The sequence below is a fragment of the Notolepis coatsorum genome (genome assembly GCF_963971535.1).
Source record: "Notolepis coatsorum genome assembly, chromosome: 19".
Classification (NCBI taxonomy): domain Eukaryota; kingdom Metazoa; phylum Chordata; class Actinopteri; order Aulopiformes; family Paralepididae; genus Notolepis; species Notolepis coatsorum.
Genome location: NC_140183.1, coordinates 89,125,658 through 89,148,157, shown reverse-complemented (window position 1 = coordinate 89,148,157; position 22,500 = coordinate 89,125,658). Strand labels below are relative to the sequence as shown.

Here is a 22,500-nt window from a genome sequence, read left to right as displayed (position 1 = left end):
CAGAATCCTGCAGATTTTTTTTTGGCCCGGTCTGAAGGCCGATGTGGTAAATTTTTGTGGTACTTGTAGTACATGTCAAATAGTGGGGAAGCCAAATCAGGGGGTTCCTTCAGCTCCCCTGCACCCCATTCCGGCAATAGGGGAACTTTTTGAGCATGTGATCATTGACTGTGTGGGTCCCCTGCCTAAAACAAAGGCAGGAAACCAATACATGTTAACTATTATGTGTCTTGCCACCCGTTTCCCAGAGGCAATACCTCTGAGGAAAATTACTGCCCCGGCCATTACCAAGGCATTAAACAAGTTCTTTGCAACTTTCGGTTTGCCAAAAACTGTACAAAGTGATCAGGGCATGAATTTCATGTCTAAAACCTTTAATCAATCATTGCAGGCCTTCGGTGTCAATCACACGGTGTCTAGTGCGTATCATCCTGAGTCACAGGGGGCACTAGAGCGCTGGCACCAGACACTGAAGGCGATGCTGAAAAAATACTGTGTTGATACAGGTTGTGGTTGGGATGAGGGTGTGCCATTTGTACTGTTTGCTATTAGGGATGCTAAACAGGAGTCACTTGGGTTTAGCCCTGCAGAGCTAGTGTTTGGTCACGGTGTGCGTGGGCCATTAAAAATGCTCAAGGAGAAAATGTTGTCTGGTTCTCCTCCTACATCAAATGTGTTTGATTTTGTCTCCCGGTGTAAGGAGCAGTGTGCGTCCTCGTTGGCTAGGGAAGCCCTCGCCTCTGCCCAGGGGGAAATGAAGGTGAGGTTTGACAAGAAGGCGGTGGGACGGCAATTCGAGGCTGGCGATGAGGTGCTGGTTTTGCTCCCCATGCCTGGGTCAGCACTCTCTGCCCGTTTTGCAGGGCCCTATAAAGTGGAGAGGAAAGTGTCAGACACCAATTATGTGATATGTACGCCCGAGCGGCGCAGGAAGACACGGTTGTGTCATATTAACATGTTAAAGAAATATCTCACCCGAGCTGGTGGGAGTACGCAGGGTCAGCAGACGGGGCGTTTGACTAACTCTGAGTTCATGAGTGATGTCGCTGCTCGTCTGTTGTACCTGCCCGAATCACAGGGTGATGATGTAAGACAACTGTTATTGTCATATCCAGTGTTGTTGTCTAATGTGCCTTCTAGAACGACCGTCCTGGAGCACGATGTTGATGTTGGGAGTGCGAACCCCATTAAGCAACACGCATATCGATGTCCAGTGGCGAAGAGGGAGGTAATGAGGAAAGAGGCTCTGTACCTGCTGGAGAATGGGATGGCTAAATCTAGCCGTAGTCCCTGGAGCTCTCCTTGCCTTTTAGCTCCCAAGGCTGATGGGTCTCCCCGTTTCTGTACTGATTACAGGAAGGTAAACGCTGTAACGGTGCCTGACTCATTCCCGTTACCCAGGATGGATGACTGCATAGATAGTATTGGGCCCGCTGTGTTTATCACGAAGCTCGACCTCTTGAAGGGGTACCGGCAGGTCCCCCTGACAGAGCGAGCCTCGGATATTTCGGCGTTCGTTACACCCGACCATTTTATGCAGTACACCGTCATGGCCTTCGGGATGAGGAACGCACCGGCTACGTTCCAATGTTTAATGCACCTGGTGTTGGGGGGTGTGCCTAAGTGTTATGTGTACTTAGACGATGTGGTGGTGTACTCTGATACGTGGGCGGAGCACATTGCTAACTTGCGGGTGGTTTTTGCATGTTTAGCGGAGGCGTTGTTGACCCTGAACCTCGCTAAATGTGAATTTGGTAAAGCCACTGTGACTTACTTGGGGAAGCAGGTGGGTCATGGACAGGTCCGCCTGGTGGACGCAAAGGTCGCAGCGATCCTTGCATATCCAGCCCCTTCCACGAGGCGCAAATTACGTCGCTTCCTGGGAATGGCTGGATACTACCGTTGTTTTTGCAAGAATTTTTCCGTGGTGGTAGCTCCCCTCACCTCTTTATGTAGCCCTATTGTGTCGTTTGTGTGGACCACGGAATGTCAGTGCGCCTTCGAGGCTGCTAAATCCCTCTTGTGCAGTGCACCTGTTTTGGCAGCCCCTGACTTTGCGTCTCCTTTTCAGCTGGAGGTCGACGCAAGTGCTGCTGGGGCTGGAGCTGTGCTGTTACAGGCGGGAGAGGGCGATGTGCATCACCCAGTTTGTTACTTCTTGGTGAAGTTTAAGCAACATCAGCTTGGCTATTCCACCATCGAGAAGGAGACGCTGGCGATGCTCCTCGCCCTCCAGCACTTTGAGGTGTACGTGGGGTCCAGCTCCATTCCAGTGTTGATCTACACGGACCACAATCCCCTTGTGTTTTTAGCCCAGATGTACAACCACAACCAAAGGTTGATGCGTTGGGCCCTACTGGTGCAGGCTACAATATTGTCATCCGTCACAAGAAGGGCGTGGACAATATTGTGGCCAATGCCTTGTCCAGAGGGTAGGTCTGGGGGTACTGATCTGATGTTGGTTGTATAGGTAATAATGTTTTGCTCACCCAGTATGTTCGCTTCTATGGGGGGAGGTGTCACGTATGTGGGTTGTTCATTATCATTATTGCCATATTTTTAACACCATGTAACATCAGGTTAGTATATTTAATATGTGTTATTTTGTTTGTGTGATGTGTGTCATCTCCTAAATCCTGTTTTTCTTTCTCCCCTTCCCAGATGCCACTCATCTCACTGATTGAGTTGATTGCACCTGCTTGGTGCACTTGTGGGCAGTCAGTTGGGATGAGTGGATATAGCCTGGAAGATGACACACATCCAGGCGCCTCATTTGAATCACTGCCACATTCCAGAGTGGAGTGAGGAGGTTGCCTTCTTGCCTAGCTGTAGCTGTGGAAGCGATATTGTGTGGCTTTGTGCCATTTACCACTGGGTGTGGATTAGTCCCGAAATGGTTATGGTGTCCTATGAATGACACAATTATATTGTTGTTAAGTGTTTGTTTGTCTGTATGTATATCCTGTTTGTTCTCCCCTACCTTTTTCCCTGAGCATACATTGTGGTAGGTTTAAAGCCCTGCTACAATAAAATAATATTTACTATTTGGAAAACGCTTGTGTTGTTTCTTACCTGCCCGGGACGCATCTATATTTTCTACAACGGAGTTCGGTGATTTGCGAATCTGATTGGCCACTGACGTTTCTGGTCATGTGACATGTGCGCCCAATAGCGTGACAAGCTGTGTCTTTGTCCATTTCCACGTCGAACAGCCTGCAAAGCACCTGGCGTTCTATCGCCTAACCCTAACCCTAACCCTAACCTTAACCAACTTCGAAAGAGTGCCTAAGCTTAACCGTCAGAATCAGGGCAGGCGTTCTATCGCCATGCTCTAAGACACACTCTAACCTTAACCGACTTCGAACGAGCGCCTAAGCCTAACCAGTGTAGAAACTTGCGGTCCCACGATTGGGCGTACATGTCACATGACCAGAAATGACACTGGCCAATCAGATTCGCAAATCGCCGAACTCCGTTGTAGAAGAATAACAGGCGCCCGGGACGGTGCTTAAAGCATCTCCAGTCATATTCTATATGGTCGTTAGCCCTTTGTACATGACACCCATGCACCACAATAGAACATTAAATAGCTTACATAATGATAGGAAAACATACCTGCCCATCCGTCGTCATGGGAAATGTAAGATCACTGGTGAACAAGACAGATGAACTTTCGGCCCTGGTAAAAATCCAAGTGGAATACAGAGTCCAGCTTGCATGGAAATATCCCAGACTGCGGTCAGTGCGGTGGAACTGGATGGCTATCGCCATGATGCGACCATGGAGCCGACAGAAACAAATCCAGCGGTAAGTGGAAAGGTGGCGGGTGGTTATTTTAGTTAACTCCAGAAGTGGTGTTGTTGTGATGTTTCAGTTGGTTACTTCATTGAACGTCGGTATCACATACAGCTGCTGTAGCATTCTAGCTCGTGCCGAGCTTGTTTACATGCCAACACCGTAGAAGAAGAGTGACATCCACTAGTCCTTCGAGGTAACAGCAACACATCCCAACGCAATGAACGCATTCATACTCATCAGCGGGGATTTTAATCATGTCAAAATAACCAGGACCCTGACAAACTTCACACACTTTGTTTTTAACAAAGTACTAAATAATTGTATGCAGGGCTAGACATTAGCACCCGCCCACCCGCCAGATGCGGGTAGAATTCCCCTGTGGCGTGTAACTCTGTCATTCTACCCGCCACAGTGGCTAGTGGCTTAAAGGTCTGTCTGTCTGTGTGTATGTGTGTGTGTTTAGCGTCTTTTTCTCCCTGGCCATGTGCGTTCTAAAAATTAAAAAAATCTCTGCCTTTGATTGGCTATAACACGTGCATTATGCAAAGACCAGCCCTGATCTGCCTCTGATTGGCTCTGATCATCACCCTGATTCTGAATGACGGAATAAACAAAAAAGCCATGTGAAACCTGAAACCTCTCTTCAAAGTTCTTTTCACACTGAGTCGCGTCGCCAATAAACATAATAGTTTCAAGACATTGCGTCGGTCTGAGAGAAGAATCAAGCATCGGAAATACATTTGGACTGCAGTATTCTGTTGTGGATGGTTAAAAGCTTTGTTTACATACTGGTGTGGATTAAAACGTTCGTTTCGAGACAGACCCCACCTACTTGTTGATGCGCACCTGGGTAGCTAGGCCAGGTGTGACAGACTTGAAGTGTGGAGAAGACTGGAGTATAGTGCACCAAGTTGTGTTGCCAGTAGAGTGTAGACATCACGTTTTGATGTTAGCACATGAACATGTTTGGTCTGGTCATTTGGGTATTTCTAAAACTTATGACAGAATCCTGCAGATTTTTTTTTGGCCCGGTCTGAAGGCCGATGTGGTAAATTTTTGTGGTACTTGTAGTACATGTCAAATAGTGGGGAAGCCAAATCAGGGGGTTCCTTCAGCTCCCCTGCACCCCATTCCGGCAATAGGGGAACTTTTTGAGCATGTGATCATTGACTGTGTGGGTCCCCTGCCTAAAACAAAGGCAGGAAACCAATACATGTTAACTATTATGTGTCTTGCCACCCGTTTCCCAGAGGCAATACCTCTGAGGAAAATTACTGCCCCGGCCATTACCAAGGCATTAAACAAGTTCTTTGCAACTTTCGGTTTGCCAAAAACTGTACAAAGTGATCAGGGCATGAATTTCATGTCTAAAACCTTTAATCAATCATTGCAGGCCTTCGGTGTCAATCACACGGTGTCTAGTGCGTATCATCCTGAGTCACAGGGGGCACTAGAGCGCTGGCACCAGACACTGAAGGCGATGCTGAAAAAATACTGTGTTGATACAGGTTGTGGTTGGGATGAGGGTGTGCCATTTGTACTGTTTGCTATTAGGGATGCTAAACAGGAGTCACTTGGGTTTAGCCCTGCAGAGCTAGTGTTTGGTCACGGTGTGCGTGGGCCATTAAAAATGCTCAAGGAGAAAATGTTGTCTGGTTCTCCTCCTACATCAAATGTGTTTGATTTTGTCTCCCGGTGTAAGGAGCAGTGTGCGTCCTCGTTGGCTAGGGAAGCCCTCGCCTCTGCCCAGGGGGAAATGAAGGTGAGGTTTGACAAGAAGGCGGTGGGATGGCAATTCGAGGCTGGCGATGAGGTGCTGGTTTTGCTCCCCATGCCTGGGTCAGCACTCTCTGCCCGTTTTGCAGGGCCCTATAAAGTGGAGAGGAAAGTGTCAGACACCAATTATGTGATATGTACGCCCGAGCGGCGCAGGAAGACACGGTTGTGTCATATTAACATGTTAAAGAAATATCTCACCCGAGCTGGTGGGAGTACGCAGGGTCAGCAGACGGGGCGTTTGACTAACTCTGAGTTCATGAGTGATGTCGCTGCTCGTCTGTTGTACCTGCCCGAATCACAGGGTGATGATGTAAGACAACTGTTATTGTCATATCCAGTGTTGTTGTCTAATGTGCCTTCTAGAACGACCGTCCTGGAGCACGATGTTGATGTTGGGAGTGCGAACCCCATTAAGCAACACGCATATCGATGTCCAGTGGCGAAGAGGGAGGTAATGAGGAAAGAGGCTCTGTACCTGCTGGAGAATGGGATGGCTAAATCTAGCCGTAGTCCCTGGAGCTCTCCTTGCCTTTTAGCTCCCAAGGCTGATGGGTCTCCCCGTTTCTGTACTGATTACAGGAAGGTAAACGCTGTAACGGTGCCTGACTCATTCCCGTTACCCAGGATGGATGACTGCATAGATAGTATTGGGCCCGCTGTGTTTATCACGAAGCTCGACCTCTTGAAGGGGTACCGGCAGGTCCCCCTGACAGAGCGAGCCTCGGATATTTCGGCGTTCGTTACACCCGACCATTTTATGCAGTACACCGTCATGGCCTTCGGGATGAGGAACGCACCGGCTACGTTCCAATGTTTAATGCACCTGGTGTTGGGGGGTGTGCCTAAGTGTTATGTGTACTTAGACGATGTGGTGGTGTACTCTGATACGTGGGCGGAGCACATTGCTAACTTGCGGGTGGTTTTTGCATGTTTAGCGGAGGCGTTGTTGACCCTGAACCTCGCTAAATGTGAATTTGGTAAAGCCACTGTGACTTACTTGGGGAAGCAGGTGGGTCATGGACAGGTCCGCCTGGTGGACGCAAAGGTCGCAGCGATCCTTGCATATCCAGCCCCTTCCACGAGGCGCAAATTACGTCGCTTCCTGGGAATGGCTGGATACTACCGTTGTTTTTGCAAGAATTTTTCCGTGGTGGTAGCTCCCCTCACCTCTTTATGTAGCCCTATTGTGTCGTTTGTGTGGACCACGGAATGTCAGTGCGCCTTCGAGGCTGCTAAATCCCTCTTGTGCAGTGCACCTGTTTTGGCAGCCCCTGACTTTGCGTCTCCTTTTCAGCTGGAGGTCGACGCAAGTGCTGCTGGGGCTGGAGCTGTGCTGTTACAGGCGGGAGAGGGCGATGTGCATCACCCAGTTTGTTACTTCTTGGTGAAGTTTAAGCAACATCAGCTTGGCTATTCCACCATCGAGAAGGAGACGCTGGCGATGCTCCTCGCCCTCCAGCACTTTGAGGTGTACGTGGGGTCCAGCTCCATTCCAGTGTTGATCTACACGGACCACAATCCCCTTGTGTTTTTAGCCCAGATGTACAACCACAACCAAAGGTTGATGCGTTGGGCCCTACTGGTGCAGGCTACAATATTGTCATCCGTCACAAGAAGGGCGTGGACAATATTGTGGCCAATGCCTTGTCCAGAGGGTAGGTCTGGGGGTACTGATCTGATGTTGGTTGTATAGGTAATAATGTTTTGCTCACCCAGTATGTTCGCTTCTATGGGGGGAGGTGTCACGTATGTGGGTTGTTCATTATCATTATTGCCATATTTTTAACACCATGTAACATCAGGTTAGTATATTTAATATGTGTTATTTTGTTTGTGTGATGTGTGTCATCTCCTAAATCCTGTTTTTCTTTCTCCCCTTCCCAGATGCCACTCATCTCACTGATTGAGTTGATTGCACCTGCTTGGTGCACTTGTGGGCAGTCAGTTGGGATGAGTGGATATAGCCTGGAAGATGACACACATCCAGGCGCCTCATTTGAATCACTGCCACATTCCAGAGTGGAGTGAGGAGGTTGCCTTCTTGCCTAGCTGTAGCTGTGGAAGCGATATTGTGTGGCTTTGTGCCATTTACCACTGGGTGTGGATTAGTCCCGAAATGGTTATGGTGTCCTATGAATGACACAATTATATTGTTGTTAAGTGTTTGTTTGTCTGTATGTATATCCTGTTTGTTCTCCCCTACCTTTTTCCCTGAGCATACATTGTGGTAGGTTTAAAGCCCTGCTACAATAAAATAATATTTACTATTTGGAAAACGCTTGTGTTGTTTCTTACCTGCCCGGGACGCATCTATATTTTCTACAACGGAGTTCGGTGATTTGCGAATCTGATTGGCCACTGACGTTTCTGGTCATGTGACATGTGCGCCCAATAGCGTGACAAGCTGTGTCTTTGTCCATTTCCACGTCGAACAGCCTGCAAAGCACCTGGCGTTCTATCGCCTAACCCTAACCCTAACCCTAACCTTAACCAACTTCGAAAGAGTGCCTAAGCTTAACCGTCAGAATCAGGGCAGGCGTTCTATCGCCATGCTCTAAGACACACTCTAACCTTAACCGACTTCGAACGAGCGCCTAAGCCTAACCAGTGTAGAAACTTGCGGTCCCACGATTGGGCGTACATGTCACATGACCAGAAATGACACTGGCCAATCAGATTCGCAAATCGCCGAACTCCGTTGTAGAAGAATAACAGGCGCCCGGGACGGTGCTTAAAGCATCTCCAGTCATATTCTATATGGTCGTTAGCCCTTTGTACATGACACCCATGCACCACAATAGAACATTAAATAGCTTACATAATGATAGGAAAACATACCTGCCCATCCGTCGTCATGGGAAATGTAAGATCACTGGTGAACAAGACAGATGAACTTTCGGCCCTGGTAAAAATCCAAGTGGAATACAGAGTCCAGCTTGCATGGAAATATCCCAGACTGCGGTCAGTGCGGTGGAACTGGATGGCTATCGCCATGATGCGACCATGGAGCCGACAGAAACAAATCCAGCGGTAAGTGGAAAGGTGGCGGGTGGTTATTTTAGTTAACTCCAGAAGTGGTGTTGTTGTGATGTTTCAGTTGGTTACTTCATTGAACGTCGGTATCACATACAGCTGCTGTAGCATTCTAGCTCGTGCCGAGCTTGTTTACATGCCAACACCGTAGAAGAAGAGTGACATCCACTAGTCCTTCGAGGTAACAGCAACACATCCCAACGCAATGAACGCATTCATACTCATCAGCGGGGATTTTAATCATGTCAAAATAACCAGGACCCTGACAAACTTCACACACTTTGTTTTTAACAAAGTACTAAATAATTGTATGCAGGGCTAGACATTAGCACCCGCCCACCCGCCAGATGCGGGTAGAATTCCCCTGTGGCGTGTAACTCTGTCATTCTACCCGCCACAGTGGCTAGTGGCTTAAAGGTCTGTCTGTCTGTGTGTATGTGTGTGTGTTTAGCGTCTTTTTCTCCCTGGCCATGTGCGTTCTAAAAATTAAAAAAATCTCTGCCTTTGATTGGCTATAACACGTGCATTATGCAAAGACCAGCCCTGATCTGCCTCTGATTGGCTCTGATCATCACCCTGATTCTGAATGACGGAATAAACAAAAAAGCCATGTGAAACCTGAAACCTCTCTTCAAAGTTCTTTTCACACTGAGTCGCGTCGCCAATAAACATAATAGTTTCAAGACATTGCGTCGGTCTGAGAGAAGAATCAAGCATCGGAAATACATTTGGACTGCAGTATTCTGTTGTGGATGGTTAAAAGCTTTGTTTACATACTGGTGTGGATTAAAACGTTCGTTTCTGGACCCGTTTTCTGCCTGCCTGAAATCAAGCTGGCAGGCTTGTTCGAAGTTGAACACAGCTAGAACATCCACCACAAGTCTCTGTAAGTAAGCTAGCTAATGGCTAATGCATCCTTACACTACTGACAAGTATTTTCATATCTTAACCAGCGTTGCAACTTGCAAGACGCTTATAATGAAGCACTCCAACGGCGACATTGTTCATCAATTCATTCAACCTAGAACCTAAGCGTGCGCGCTCTCTCTCTCCTCCCTCTCTCTCTCTCTCTCTCCCTCTCTCTCTCTCTCTCTCTCTCTCTCTCTCTCTCTCTCTCTCTCTCTCATTCATCACGGTGGTGAAAAAAGTTAGTCTGGAGCCCATTTTCACATGACCATTTTAATAATCACATTATTACCATTGTTGGGTTATGATCGGCATGTGTGGGGATTTTTGGCTGGTGAAAATGCTGAGTGGCTAGTGACTTTGGAAAACCACTAGCCACAGTGGCTAGGGAGCCAAAAAGTTAATGTCAAGCCCTGATTGTATGTTATGTATTAACTGTTTTTAGATGGCTGTGTTGATGCTGTGATGGACACCTGAATCTCTCCTTGGGGATAAATAAAGGTTTTCAATCAATCAATAAGTCTAACCAGCTAGCACTAACGTTAGCTTTTTCTGTTTAGAAAAAACTCACGCCAACTTATGAGGCTGTAACTGAGTGGTGAGACAAAAAAAAAGATTTATATAAAAGATAAAAATAAAAATTACAAAAAAATTAAGACTAAATCTAGACTAAACAAAGACTAAAATGCTCAGACCTGTCGTTGACTAAAACGGACTAAACAAAAAATAAATGAAGATGACTAAATATGATGAAAACAAAAAAGGAGCATTTGACACATGACTAAGACTAAAACTAAAATGAAAATAGCTGCAAAAAAAACACTGCTTGTGTAAGAGTAACAAAAGCCCCCCCCCCCCCCCCCCCCCTCAGGCTCACACCTTTCCAGACCAACGACCCCAAAACACTCCACCCCCCTTCACGGGAACGTGTATCTTCTTGTTGACGACAGAAGACGATGAGCCTGTTACTTACACAAGTCAACCCAAATGGCGCCACCATCTGGGTAAAATGCGGTATTGATATGACAAAATTGCGAAGGGGAGGAGTCCTCCCCTATGCCCCCCCCCCCCCCCACGCCCCTCCTACTTCACGTATCGCCGGTCGCCACTGCTTTGTGATGTATTTCAACATGTTTTGTGCTCATGCTGAGGTTGACGTTTGCATGGAAATGCCTATTGACAGATTATGATATAGTGACAGAAAAGGTGCCAGATCCAATAAAATGGGCGCTGGTCCCAGGATCCTATTTCACTTTGATGTCACCATGAAAACACTGCGTTGCACCAGGGGATGGAAACAAGGGTACATTCACAATGAGATTATTTGGCTGTTATTGCATAACAGTGCAAGACAATGGAGTACATAGATAGCTTAGCTTGGTGCTTAAATGCAGAGGATTCACTGACTACCGTGTCCGTTTTGATGTTCACCCAAGGTACCTACAGTCAGTGCCGTCTGGGAGAAATGCGAGGCCCTGTGCAAGATTTAAACGCGAGGCGCCCTAAAGGTGCATACAGTCAACGTATTCTTAAATAATAGCGCTGCCCGAGGCTGTATCTGTGGTATCTGAATCCCTATTCAATTAAATGCTTAGGTTAATGGCATTATGTATAGTCCTATAGGCTTAATAACCTTACAATTTCATTACAGTTGATATTAGACTGTTATGCAGTAGGCACAATGGCATATTCCACATAGACCTTGGGACAGTTTGTGACCATGAACATTTCTCTCTGTGACCACTGACCATAGATTTAGCCTAGAATAGCAAGTCTATGAGGAGGTCAAAATACAGGCTACTTTCTGTGGCAGGTTAAATTAGGCTTATTGTATTAGTTGACAGTTCTAAATCGGAAAATAGGCAAGCATTACCCACAAATCACCCTGCGTACCATTAGTTACACAGTTGTACAGAACGTATTCATCTTGGCCAGTTGCTTTTTTGAAATATAAGAAATTATAGGGCTGATATGGGGTTTATGATGATAAATTAATCCTGAGTCAAGATCCCTTCCGCTTTAAAACTATAGGCTATGATGTAAGTGGGGAAACACAGCGGTTAATAAGTTGCGAAGTGCGCACTGCGCTCAAAACGTCCCACGGCAACAGCAGCAGTAAACGCTATACCAAACATTTTGCAAACATGTACCGAGGTATCACAATGTCACACACACACACACACACACACACACACACACACACAAACACACACACACACAAACACGCGCATGCACGCATTGGCGAAACCACACACTGAGTATAGCCTACTGTGGACGTCAGAGCTTCGGCGAAACCACAAGGTACGAATATTTAAGTAGGTACAGTACAACTATCACCATTGCCATCAATCAATATATGATCAGTCAATGCAGCCACGTTTCCAATAGCGCCTACAAACACGCACGCATGCTCTCTCTCTCTCTCTCTCTCTCTCTCTCTCTCTCTCTCTCTCTCTCTCAGCAGTACACAAATTAGAAGACATTGCAAAGGATCAGACCTAGTATACAGTATATACCAAGAATAACTTCTGCATATTGTTAAAAGAGCCAAGGCTCGCTTGCATAAATTAAACATAGACTTACCAAGAGTTGAAGGGGGCGAGATATTCAGCTGTCCACAAGCCTTAATCCACTTTAAAAAAAATAATAATAAAGTGTTTCATGTCCTTTACTCCAGTAACAGTCCATGGGCATGTTGTATCTGTCCCCGTCGTTTTAAAAAGCAGGAATGGAAAGCAAAATACTTCTTACCGACCAGCTAGAAAACGACAAGTATTATTGTCTTCCTCTGTCTGTTGATTGTTTCTGAATTGAGATATCAGGCTGATAAGGTCGAAACTCTTGCACTCTTGAGTTTTTCTTGCAGTGTTCAACACACCCAAGTCTGACAGAGAAAGTAACGTCAGCTAGCAGTAGCTGGCAGTCTCCATCCCCCCTGGCTGAGCTAAACACTGGCAAAGTTGACGACGTCGACGTGTTTTCCTACCGTGAAGATGAAAAAGTTCACCAGTCCCATCATGATATTGTCCCCCGTTGGGATGAACTTGGGAGTCTGTTCCTAGTTTATCTGCCACACGTTAGCACTCGATAACGTAGCTAACGCTAGCTAGCTTGGAAACAGAATTTGTCCCTTGTGATAGGCTAGTTCAATTTATTTATTTTTTACGTAGGCTTACAGTCCAGGGCCCTGTTTCTTGTACGTGGTTCAACTAAGTCGATCAAGATGTCATTATCCAGCTTCAGTTAACCCGATGTTTGAAGCCGGGATTTTCCTGTTCCAAGAAGGTGGATTCAGTCTCGTTAACTCAAGCCAGACTTGATTCTCAGGATCAGTGCGCGCGCCCGCCTCAGCTGAGAAGACAGCAGGTGTCGATCGCAGAAATCCTGATTCTCTAGCGGCATTGATTGATTAATTGATTTAAAACTTTATTAACATATTGCAGTACGGCTCAATCGCCTCGCCGACAAGTTAAATGCGTTATCTATAGGCTAATTTTAAGTCCCTCATTACCTCAATCAATCAGATTATATTTCTTTAAACTTGCCTGCTGGATTGAATAATCAAATGAGATCTTGCTAGCGAAAATCATTAGTTAACTGTTATACAGAATTACGATACGGCTCTCTTACCCATTGATTGATGTATAGTCAATCTTTAACTTATCTCCAATGTGGTCTAACGGGTTGTTCTTTTGACTTTCACACAGACGACCGGGGTTCAAGACCCTAGTCGTCTCCTTCTTTTTGCAATATAGGAATAATTCAATTTGGTGCACGTTGAGAGCTATATAAAGAATGACATCCTCAATGCATGTAGATTTATAATATTTTAACTTAAAACCAGGCTACTTTGGCGTATAATCATTAATATTATATTCAAAAAAATCATATTGGAAAGACCGGGTTTTGAACCCCGGTCGCTGGGTTGGCAGGCTTGAGCACTACCGCTGGACGACTGTGCCAGATGGGATAAATTCATTGTTTATACATTAATGAACGAGAGACCCGTGTTTAGAATATCCTTTGTTATGAATGAAGTTTATCTCTTTATCCTCATTCATTAATGTGACGTCAACGGCTCATTCAATTTCTCAAATCCGTCAAACAGCGCATCTCATCAGACATCTTAATCCCAGTTACAATTGAAATAACCACATAATGTGTACATCGCACGAGCGAGCGCCACCGTCGCCACGGTATATATAACGTGCATTATTTAGGACAAAGTGAATTTAGTATCAGCATTTTGGGTCTATTTTACATTTCAAAAGCCCCCTCTGGAAGAATGGAGCACAAGAACGTAATTCAGAATGGTATAATGCAGATCGTAGACTGTGGGAATAGTTTCAGGAAACGGGCCGTCACTTCTTTGCGGGGGCGTGGCGATGGTTCAGGCTAAGTTGAACTTGAACTCTGCTTTCGACCAGGCTCAAACTTTTGGATATGTTGTCATGGTGATTTGGAAAATCCACGTACATGAAACCGGAAAGTCCGGCTAACCCAGTTATCCAGTTAAAGTTATCCGGCTAACTCAGTTATCCAGGTACAAGAAACAGGGCCCAGATAGTGGAAATTTACCCGGGATTGAATTCAATCCCCCGGTGCAACACAGTGTTCATGGTGACGTCAAAGTGAAATGCACTCATTAACAGGAGAGACAGAAAAACACAACTGGTTGTGATCCAATTGACAATTCGGTCGATTTGGTTTCGGAATCAATTGTTATGATGTCAGCGGATAGAAAAATAGGGTCTCTTGCTGTCATACTAGCCATGAATGATCCTTTAAGGAGGTTGGAGTAGATCAGAAGGGGTAGATAAAATAATGGGGAATTGGGTGTTTGTTTACAGCTTTTGATGAAAACAGCCTCGGCTTTCCAAGTCTTATTCTCTCTGTTCAGCCTTATGTCCTGTAGTACTTTAACACTGTCTGACCAGTGTCACTGTGTCTCACCAGCTCCAGCTGTAATCTCACTCTTTATCTCTCCCTGATCCCCTCTTTCTGCTCCGAATGGCATCATTCTGGCCATCATCTCCTGGCTGCAACGGCATAATCCCTCGCTCCCTCATTCTCTCTCCTTTTCTCCGTGCTCTTCCCCTTCCACACTTTCTGTCATCCGTCCTTCTCCTCTTTTGACCTCCCCAGTCCCCACTCTCTCTCTCTCTCTCTCTCTCTCTCTCTCTCTCTCTCTCTCTCTCTCTCTCTCTCTCTCTCTCTCTCTCTCTCTCTCTCTCTCTCTCTCTCTCTCTCTCTCTCTCACTCTCTCTCTCTCTCTCCATCACTCCCCTCCTCCTCCTCCACCTGTTCTCATCCCTTTCTTGTGTCGTTGGCCAGGCTCTCCGTTCCGAGATGAGCTCACGCTGGCCATCCTCCAGCTGCAGGAGAACAACCGTCTGGAGATCCTGAAGAGGAGGTGGTGGGAGGGAGGCCAGTGTTCCGAGGAGGAGGACCACCGTGCCAAGGGTCAGTGAAGTGCAGCTCTCCATCTCCGCTCCCCTCCTCTCTCCAGTGTCCTCCACTAATAGGCTCCCCATGCTGCTGTACAGTCTAGCTAGCTAATGGCCAATGCCTAACCTAATGTCCTTGTGAAAGGTGCTTAACACAATGGTCTGTCTTCAATGTCTGCCACTACTTGTCTCAGGTGGTGTGTAATGGGGATTTTATGTGTTTGGGTGGGAGGGGTCACGGGGTGTGTGTGTGTGTGTGTGTGTGTGTGTGTGTGTGTGTGTGTGTGTGTGTGTGTGTGTGTGTGTGTGTGTGTGTGTGTGTGTGTGTGTGTGTGTGTGTGTGTGTGTGTGTGTGTGTGTGTGTGTGTGTGTGTGTGCGTGCGCGTGTGAAAATGTAAAAAAGAGACAATGTGCCCACAGAATGTGTCTGCATCCATATAACTAAAGCTGGATCAAAAACCCCTTCTTTGAATTATACCTTATTTTTAATTTTTATAAATAGTACAGTTGTGAGATGAGTCTACTGGTATATCAGTTTTTAAATCTGAGAGAGTTGCCCCTGACCCCATCAGAAAATCAATGTTGATGACAATAAAAAATGTCTCCGGTAACAATGCAGTGCAGTTAAATTAAAGCAACAGAAGAGCAACTCAGTCCAGGGCAAACATGAATTCTTAGGTAAAAATTAAGGATTTGTAGCCTACACCACCACTCGTCACATGTGATTTGTTTAGACTCCAGCAGCTCATGGTTCGACCTTGGTCCAGGAATTTGTTTTGTCTGACTGACTGGCACATTTACCACCACATGCCACATGTGATTTGTAGCCTACAACACCACCACTCGTCACATGTAATTTGTAGCCTACAACACCACCACTCGTCACATGTGATTTGTAGCCTACAACACGACCACTCGTCACATGTGATTTGTAGCCTACTGCCTACACCACCACTCGTCACATGTGATTTGTAGCCTACAACACCACCACTCGTCACATGTGATTTGTAGCCTACACCACCACTCGTCACATGTGATTTGTAGCCTACACCACCACTCGTCACATGTCATTTGTAGCCTACACCACCACTCGTCACATGTAATTTGTAGCCTACTGCCTACACCACCACTCGTCACATGTGATTTGTAGCCTACACCACCACTCGTCACATGTAATTTGTAGCCTACACCACCACTCGTCACATGTAATTTGTAGCCTACTGCCTACACCACCACTTGTTACATGTGATTTGTAGCCTACACCAGGGGTTCCCATGGTTTTCAGGTCGCGACCCCCGAAATAACGGTGTCAGAGAGCCGCGACCCCCACTATTATAGGAGGTGGTATAAGTACATTTTTTGTAATTTATTTTTCTTATTTTTAATTTTTTTTTATCTAACCCTAACTAACCTTACTGTCATGCACTTGTCCTAATATACTAACACTTTGATGCACATTGTTACTCAGCTGATAGAGTTGTGCCCTTCCTGATGACTTGTCGTACAGAACTTGTAAGTCGCTTTGGATAAAAGCGTCAGCTAAATGACTAAATGTAATGCACTAATAAGCATTGGAGGCTTTTAACCAGGGCCGGACTGGGGAAATCATTCAGGCCAGGAAATATAGTGCAAAATGTAGCCCCAGTCAGGCCAATATTTAAGCGGGGGGTCTGGGGGTCCCCCACCAGGAAATTTCTTGTTACAAAGACTTAATTTCCTGCATTCTGGTGCAGGAATTTTTTTATTTGTACCCTTTAAATGCCAGTGTTTGTGATGGCATCACAAATTATTGTTAAAAAAACAGGCTAGCATATGTCAATGATTAGCAACAACACTGATTTTGATGGATCTTTCGTTTTTTGTAAGGGTCCCGCCTCCACCAATCACATGCGGCTCCCTTTGTGTGTGAGCGAGAGAGAGAGAGAGATAGTTCTCCAACTTGTGTGAGTTTAGACTGCGTTACCCTCTGTTGCAGTGATCTCCTGGTTGTTCCCCACCTAGGTTATCTAACTATCGCGCCGCTGCAACTAGAAAAACTGGCCTGGCCTGCTTCTAAGTTCAGTGGCCTGACTGCATGAAAAAAAAGAAAATGTATATATATTTTTTTATGAAATCAATACATTCTGGAAATCATCTCGCGGCCCCCACTTTGTGAACCACTGGCCTACACCAAGTTCAAGTTCAAGTTTCTTTATTAGTTGACATGCAAAAATACAGAATACCTTCACATGGAATGCTTTTTTCTGTTATGCTCCTATGAGGATCGTAGGACGCTTGGATCATACACATACAGCTCATTACAGTAATATTCCACAATTATTACATTTTAGATAGTAATAATGGTACAGAGCCTTGAGACATATGCGTATTCACCACCGCAAACAGACTGGCAGCCGTCATAGGCAGCGTCATGTACGGAAGGAGGGGGGAGTGGGTTGGGGTTGTTACAGGGCTGGATGAGACAGTCTTAGGCTCCCCCCCTCCAGCGCGTGTACTAGTCGGCTGCCGTCACCATCGTGGGAGTGGCGCCGGGCGTACACGCGGGAGGGGGGATTGGGTAGGGATTGGGGGTGGGGGAAGCCGCTTGCCACTCTTATCTCCCAGAAGGCCTTCGACTCCAGCAGCTCATGGTTCGACCTTGGTCCAGGAATTTGTTTTGTCTGACTGACTGGCACATTTACCACCACATGCCACATGTGATTTGTAGCCTACAACACGACCACTCGTCACATGTGATTTGTAGCCTACAACACGACCACTTGTCACATGTGATTTGTAGCCTACAACACGACCACTCGTCACATGTGATTTGTAGCCTACAACACGACCACTCGTCACATGTGATTTGTAGCCTACAACACGACCACTCGTCACATGTCATTTGTAGCCTACTGCCTACACCACCACTCGTCACATGTGATTTGTAGCCTACAACACCACCACTCGTCACATGTGATTTGTAGCCTACACCACCACTCGTCACATGTGATTTGTAGCCTACAACACCACTCGTCGCATGTGATTTGTAGCCTACAACACCACTCGTCGCATGTGATTTGTAGCCTACTGCCTACACCACCACTCGTCACATGTAATTTGTAGCCTACTGCCTACACCACCACTCGTCACATGTGATTTGTAGCCTACAACACCACCACTCGTCACATGTGATTTGTAGCCTACAACACCACCACTCGTCACATGTGATTTGTAGTCTACAACACCACTCGTTGCATGTGATTTGTAGCCTACAACACCACTCGTCACATGTGATTTGTAGCCTACAACACACTCGTCACATGTGATTTGTAGCCTACAACACACTCGTCACATGTGATTTGTAGCCTACAACACACTTGTCACATGTGATTTATAGCCTACACAACCACTTGTCACTAGAGCTGTCCCCGAAGCCTGTTTTCGAACAGGTTTTCGAGCTTCGCCAGGGTTTTCGAACCATCATTTTTAATCATGGTTCAGTACAGTTGACTCTTGACTTTAGGCACATAGCGCACATATACACATATAATGTAGCGCATATGCGCATATTGCTGCGGTTATTACTGTAAGAGTAGTAGTACCTACTTACTGGTCATGGGAGACTTCAATAACAATCCATTTTGTGAATACATTTGTTGAAACAACATCTTTATTGGCCGACGGCTCCTGCTATCTTATCGTTAGCCAGCTAAACGTGCATAGCTTAATTAACGTGCATAACATACCCTTGTAAGTTGTAACGTTAAGTAACTTGTGTTCCGCTGGGAAAGTTCAGCATCACTGCATACACTTGGTTTAATCCAAACGTCCATTCAGAAACGTTGTATTATGAAATAAGACGGGTGAGTGTGAGTCACTCAACTCTCTTTTTTGCATGATTGATTAATTTCCTGATAATGTATGACGGTGACCCCTCCTCATCTCGACTAGACTAGACTGTGTTGTTGTGTCTGTGTTTGCACGTGACTTTCAAATGATTGTAAACACAACATAGTACTATGATATTCTGATATATATCACATTCTGATATATATTTTTGTTGTAAAACATAAAAAGCACTACAGCATGTATATAGGGAGGGATTGATTGATTGATTGATTCCTATCAAGTGATCTATTCATACTGCATGTGAATAACACTATGTGAGTATGTGTGTGACTGGCAGGCGTTATTGTTTTGTTTGAGGCTCAGGAGGTAGAGCAGTCATCTGGTAGTCGGAAGGCTCCCGCTTTGATTCCCGCTCCCCCGGGTAGCGTGTCGAAATGTCCTTGAGCAAGACACTTAACCCCTAATTGCTCCCGATGAGCAGGTTGGCACCTTGCATGGTCGCCCACGCCATCGGTGTGTGAATGTGTGAGTGAATGGGTGAATGTGAGGGGGAAAATTGTAAAGCGTTTTGGATAAAAGTGCTATATAAAAAATGCACCATGCACCATTTTGTTGTATTGTTATCATCAACATGGCTGGATTCTGAGAGGGTTCTGGGGCGGGCTTCCCTGTGAAGACATAAATAACAAACAGGAAAAAACTGCTCTGGAATCATTTCTAGGGCTTCTTGATAAATAATATCTGGCTAAACTGGTGGCCAATTGAAATTCACTCCCCATACTGTATAAACTCTGAACTCTGTTGCCATACTCAATCTATACCTATCTGTGAGGTTTGGTCCGCTCCCCGCCACACGCTCCGTTCCTTTAAGGTACTATGTTGATTGATGCATTCCCCGCCACGCGCTCCGTTCCTTTAAGGTGCCGTGTTGGTTGGTGCATTCCCCGCCACACGCTTTTGGAGCAAGTATCAATCTCATCCCGCAGCTGTCACAGTTTGTAATTAGCGCCCCTGAAGGCTTTATATACACAGACCTCCTTGCTATCGATGTTGGGTCGTTCTGGAATACAACTGCATATACCTGCCATTCCCCGTCGCGTCGCTGTTCCTGTCTTCTTTGTCTCCAGGACCTTTTTGTGGAGAACCGCTGTGGAGAACCTGGTTCCCCGTTTGGAGCTGCGCCTCGTTATCTGCCCGCTTTACGCGTTGCGCTCTGGTGAGTTTTTGGAAACAGTCCTTTTGGATTATCAGTTTTTTGTGTGTTTGGTGAACACTGAAGAAATACCATTTTTGTTTTGTACTGGACTCAGCAAATTTGTGTGTTAGGATAACACTGAAGAATTCTGTTTTGTTTCGCACTGGACTCAGCTAATTTGTGTGTTAGAATAACACTGAAGAATACCGTGTTGTTTTTCACTGGACTCAGCTAACTTGTGTGTGGTACACCGAAGATCAAGTCACTTGGGATTAATACTGGACTCAGTCACCTCTCTGCCTCTGTGTGTTCGTTGGGCTGTTTCTGATTTCTCTCTCTCTGTTTTTCCACCGTGAGTGAACGCTGGGAGTATCTGCAGAGCCGCTACAACGTCACATGCCAATTCCTCACCACTATCTACTGGGAGTATCTGCAGAGCCGCTACATCGTCACATGCCAGATCCCCGTTTGTTTGATTACTGTACCTCATCCATCTTGTGACTCTGTAAATAAATACGCCCTAGCTTTTGGCTAACTCTGAACTTCCTGTCTGTGCCGTTGCGTTTGAGGTCGGTTACAAACCATAACATTACGACCCAACCATGACGACCTCAGCCGACACAGAGAGGTCAGAACAGCGTTGGCGGTCCAGATTGAGTTAACCAACGACCACAGCCTACAGCTAGGTGCGGCTGCGGCTGCTGTACAGGAGCTCCGAGACCAGGTCCTGCCTATTCAGGAGTCCCTTGGCTCTCTGGCTAGCCAGCAGTCTAATATTCTCCACCAATTACAAGCGCTGAGTGAAACCGTTAACACCTTGCTTGTAACCCCACTTACTTCAGGAGCCTCGGCCGGAGCATCACCCGCAGCCCTGGCAGGCCCCGCGCCTCCCGATCCCGCACCTCGGGAGCCCCGTCTCTCCGAACCACGGTTGTTCGATGGTAACTTCGAGGATTGTGCCACATTCATCATGCAATGTGAGTTGGTTTTTCGTCATCAACCCAGCCCATTCACTTCAAGGGGAGCCCGAGTGGCTTACATGACTAACTTGCTCTCAGGCCGGGCAGCCCAGTGGGTCACTGCCTCCTGGGCAATGGGGGCTGATTTCTGTTTTTCCTACCCAGACTTCGTGGCTGAGCTCCGCAGGGTTTTCCACCACCCAGCCCGTGGCCAGGACCCTGGAGCCCGGTTGGGCACCTTCCGGCAGGGCAGTGGCGGGGTCACCGACTACGTGCTGGAGTTCAGACTGGCGGCTACGGAGAGCGGTTGGAACGATCAAGCGCTTCGTCTCACCTTCATGAGGGGGCTCAACGACGCTGTCAGGGACCAGCTCGCGACCCGTGGGGAACCTGAGTCCCTCGAGGACCTATTCAGCCTCGCCATTCGCATCGACGGACGCCTCCAGGAGAGAAGACGTGAGAGAACCCGACAGGGACCTCCAGAGGTTCTCCAGACCCCCCGTACTCGTGACGTTACTGCGGTCCACCCTGCTCCCAACACGACTGGTGGCCCCTTCCCCTCCCGTTCGGTTCCCGGGGAGGAACCCATGCAGCTGGGACGTTCACATGAACGGGAGGCAAGGTTCAGGTCCGGCCTTTGCCTCTACTGCGGTCAGGATGGACACCGTATCGCCAACTGCCCCACCCGGCCAAAAGACCAGGCTCGCCGGGACCCCGGGAGATCCTGGTGAGCCGTTTTTCTCGTTCCCAGAGCCGTGCACCACCTAGCCGTCTGATGAGCGTCACCCTGGCCTGGGCGGACCAACGGGCCACGGTGGAGGAACTCATTGACTCGGGGGCTGACGAGAGTTTCCTAGACTTCGACTTTGCTACCCGGGCCAACATTCCACTTGAGGACCTCGTGAGGCCATTGGAGGTATTCGCATTGGACCAACACCGCCTGGCTGACATCACTCAACGCACCTGTCCTGTCCTGCTCACCATTGCTGGTAACCACGTTGAGAGACTCCAGTTTTTTATCACCAGATCCCCTCTTGTCCCAGTAGTCCTGGGCCGGCCCTGGCTCGCGCTGCACGAGCCCCACATCGCCTGGTCCTCCGGTACTATCAGGGGGTGGAGCTCCTCCTGTCATGCCCAGTGTCTTCAGGCGGCGTCCTGTCCCTCGCCCCGGAGATCCGTTTGTGAGCCGCCTCCGGAGTACCACGACCTCAAGGAGGTTTTCAGTAAGTCCAGGGCTCAGGCCCTTCCGCCTCACCGGCCTTACGACTGTGCCATCAACCTCCGCTCAGGGGCTCCCCTTCCCGGCAGCCGCCTCTACAGTCTGACCGTCCCTGAGAAGGCAGCGATGGATCAATATATCTCTGAGTCCTTGGAAGCAGGACTCATTCGGCCTTCCTCCTCTCCTGTGGCGGCCGGTTTCTTCTTTGTTGGGAAGAAGGACGGAGACCTTCGACCCTGCATCGACTATCGCCAGCTCAACGAGATCACCATTAAGAACAAGTACCCTCTTCCTCTCATGAACTCCACCTTCGAGCCTCTCACCCAGGCTACCGTC

The 22,500-nt window shown here is 47.2% G+C and overlaps 1 protein-coding gene across 2 annotated transcripts in view; it reads left to right on the top strand.

Annotated features, from left to right (window-relative positions):
* The window catches only part of grik5 (glutamate receptor, ionotropic, kainate 5), a gene marked incomplete at its 3' end in the record, with an annotated part of 295,760 nt that overhangs the window by 259,768 nt on the left and 13,492 nt on the right, over nucleotides 1–22,500 (top strand). For both annotated transcript variants that reach the window (XM_084336069.1, XM_084336068.1), the window contains exon 17: nucleotides 14,851–14,979. In XM_084336069.1, coding sequence (XP_084192195.1) covers nucleotides 14,851–14,979 — 129 coding nt within the window. The remainder of the gene's footprint in view (nucleotides 1–14,850; nucleotides 14,980–22,500) is intronic.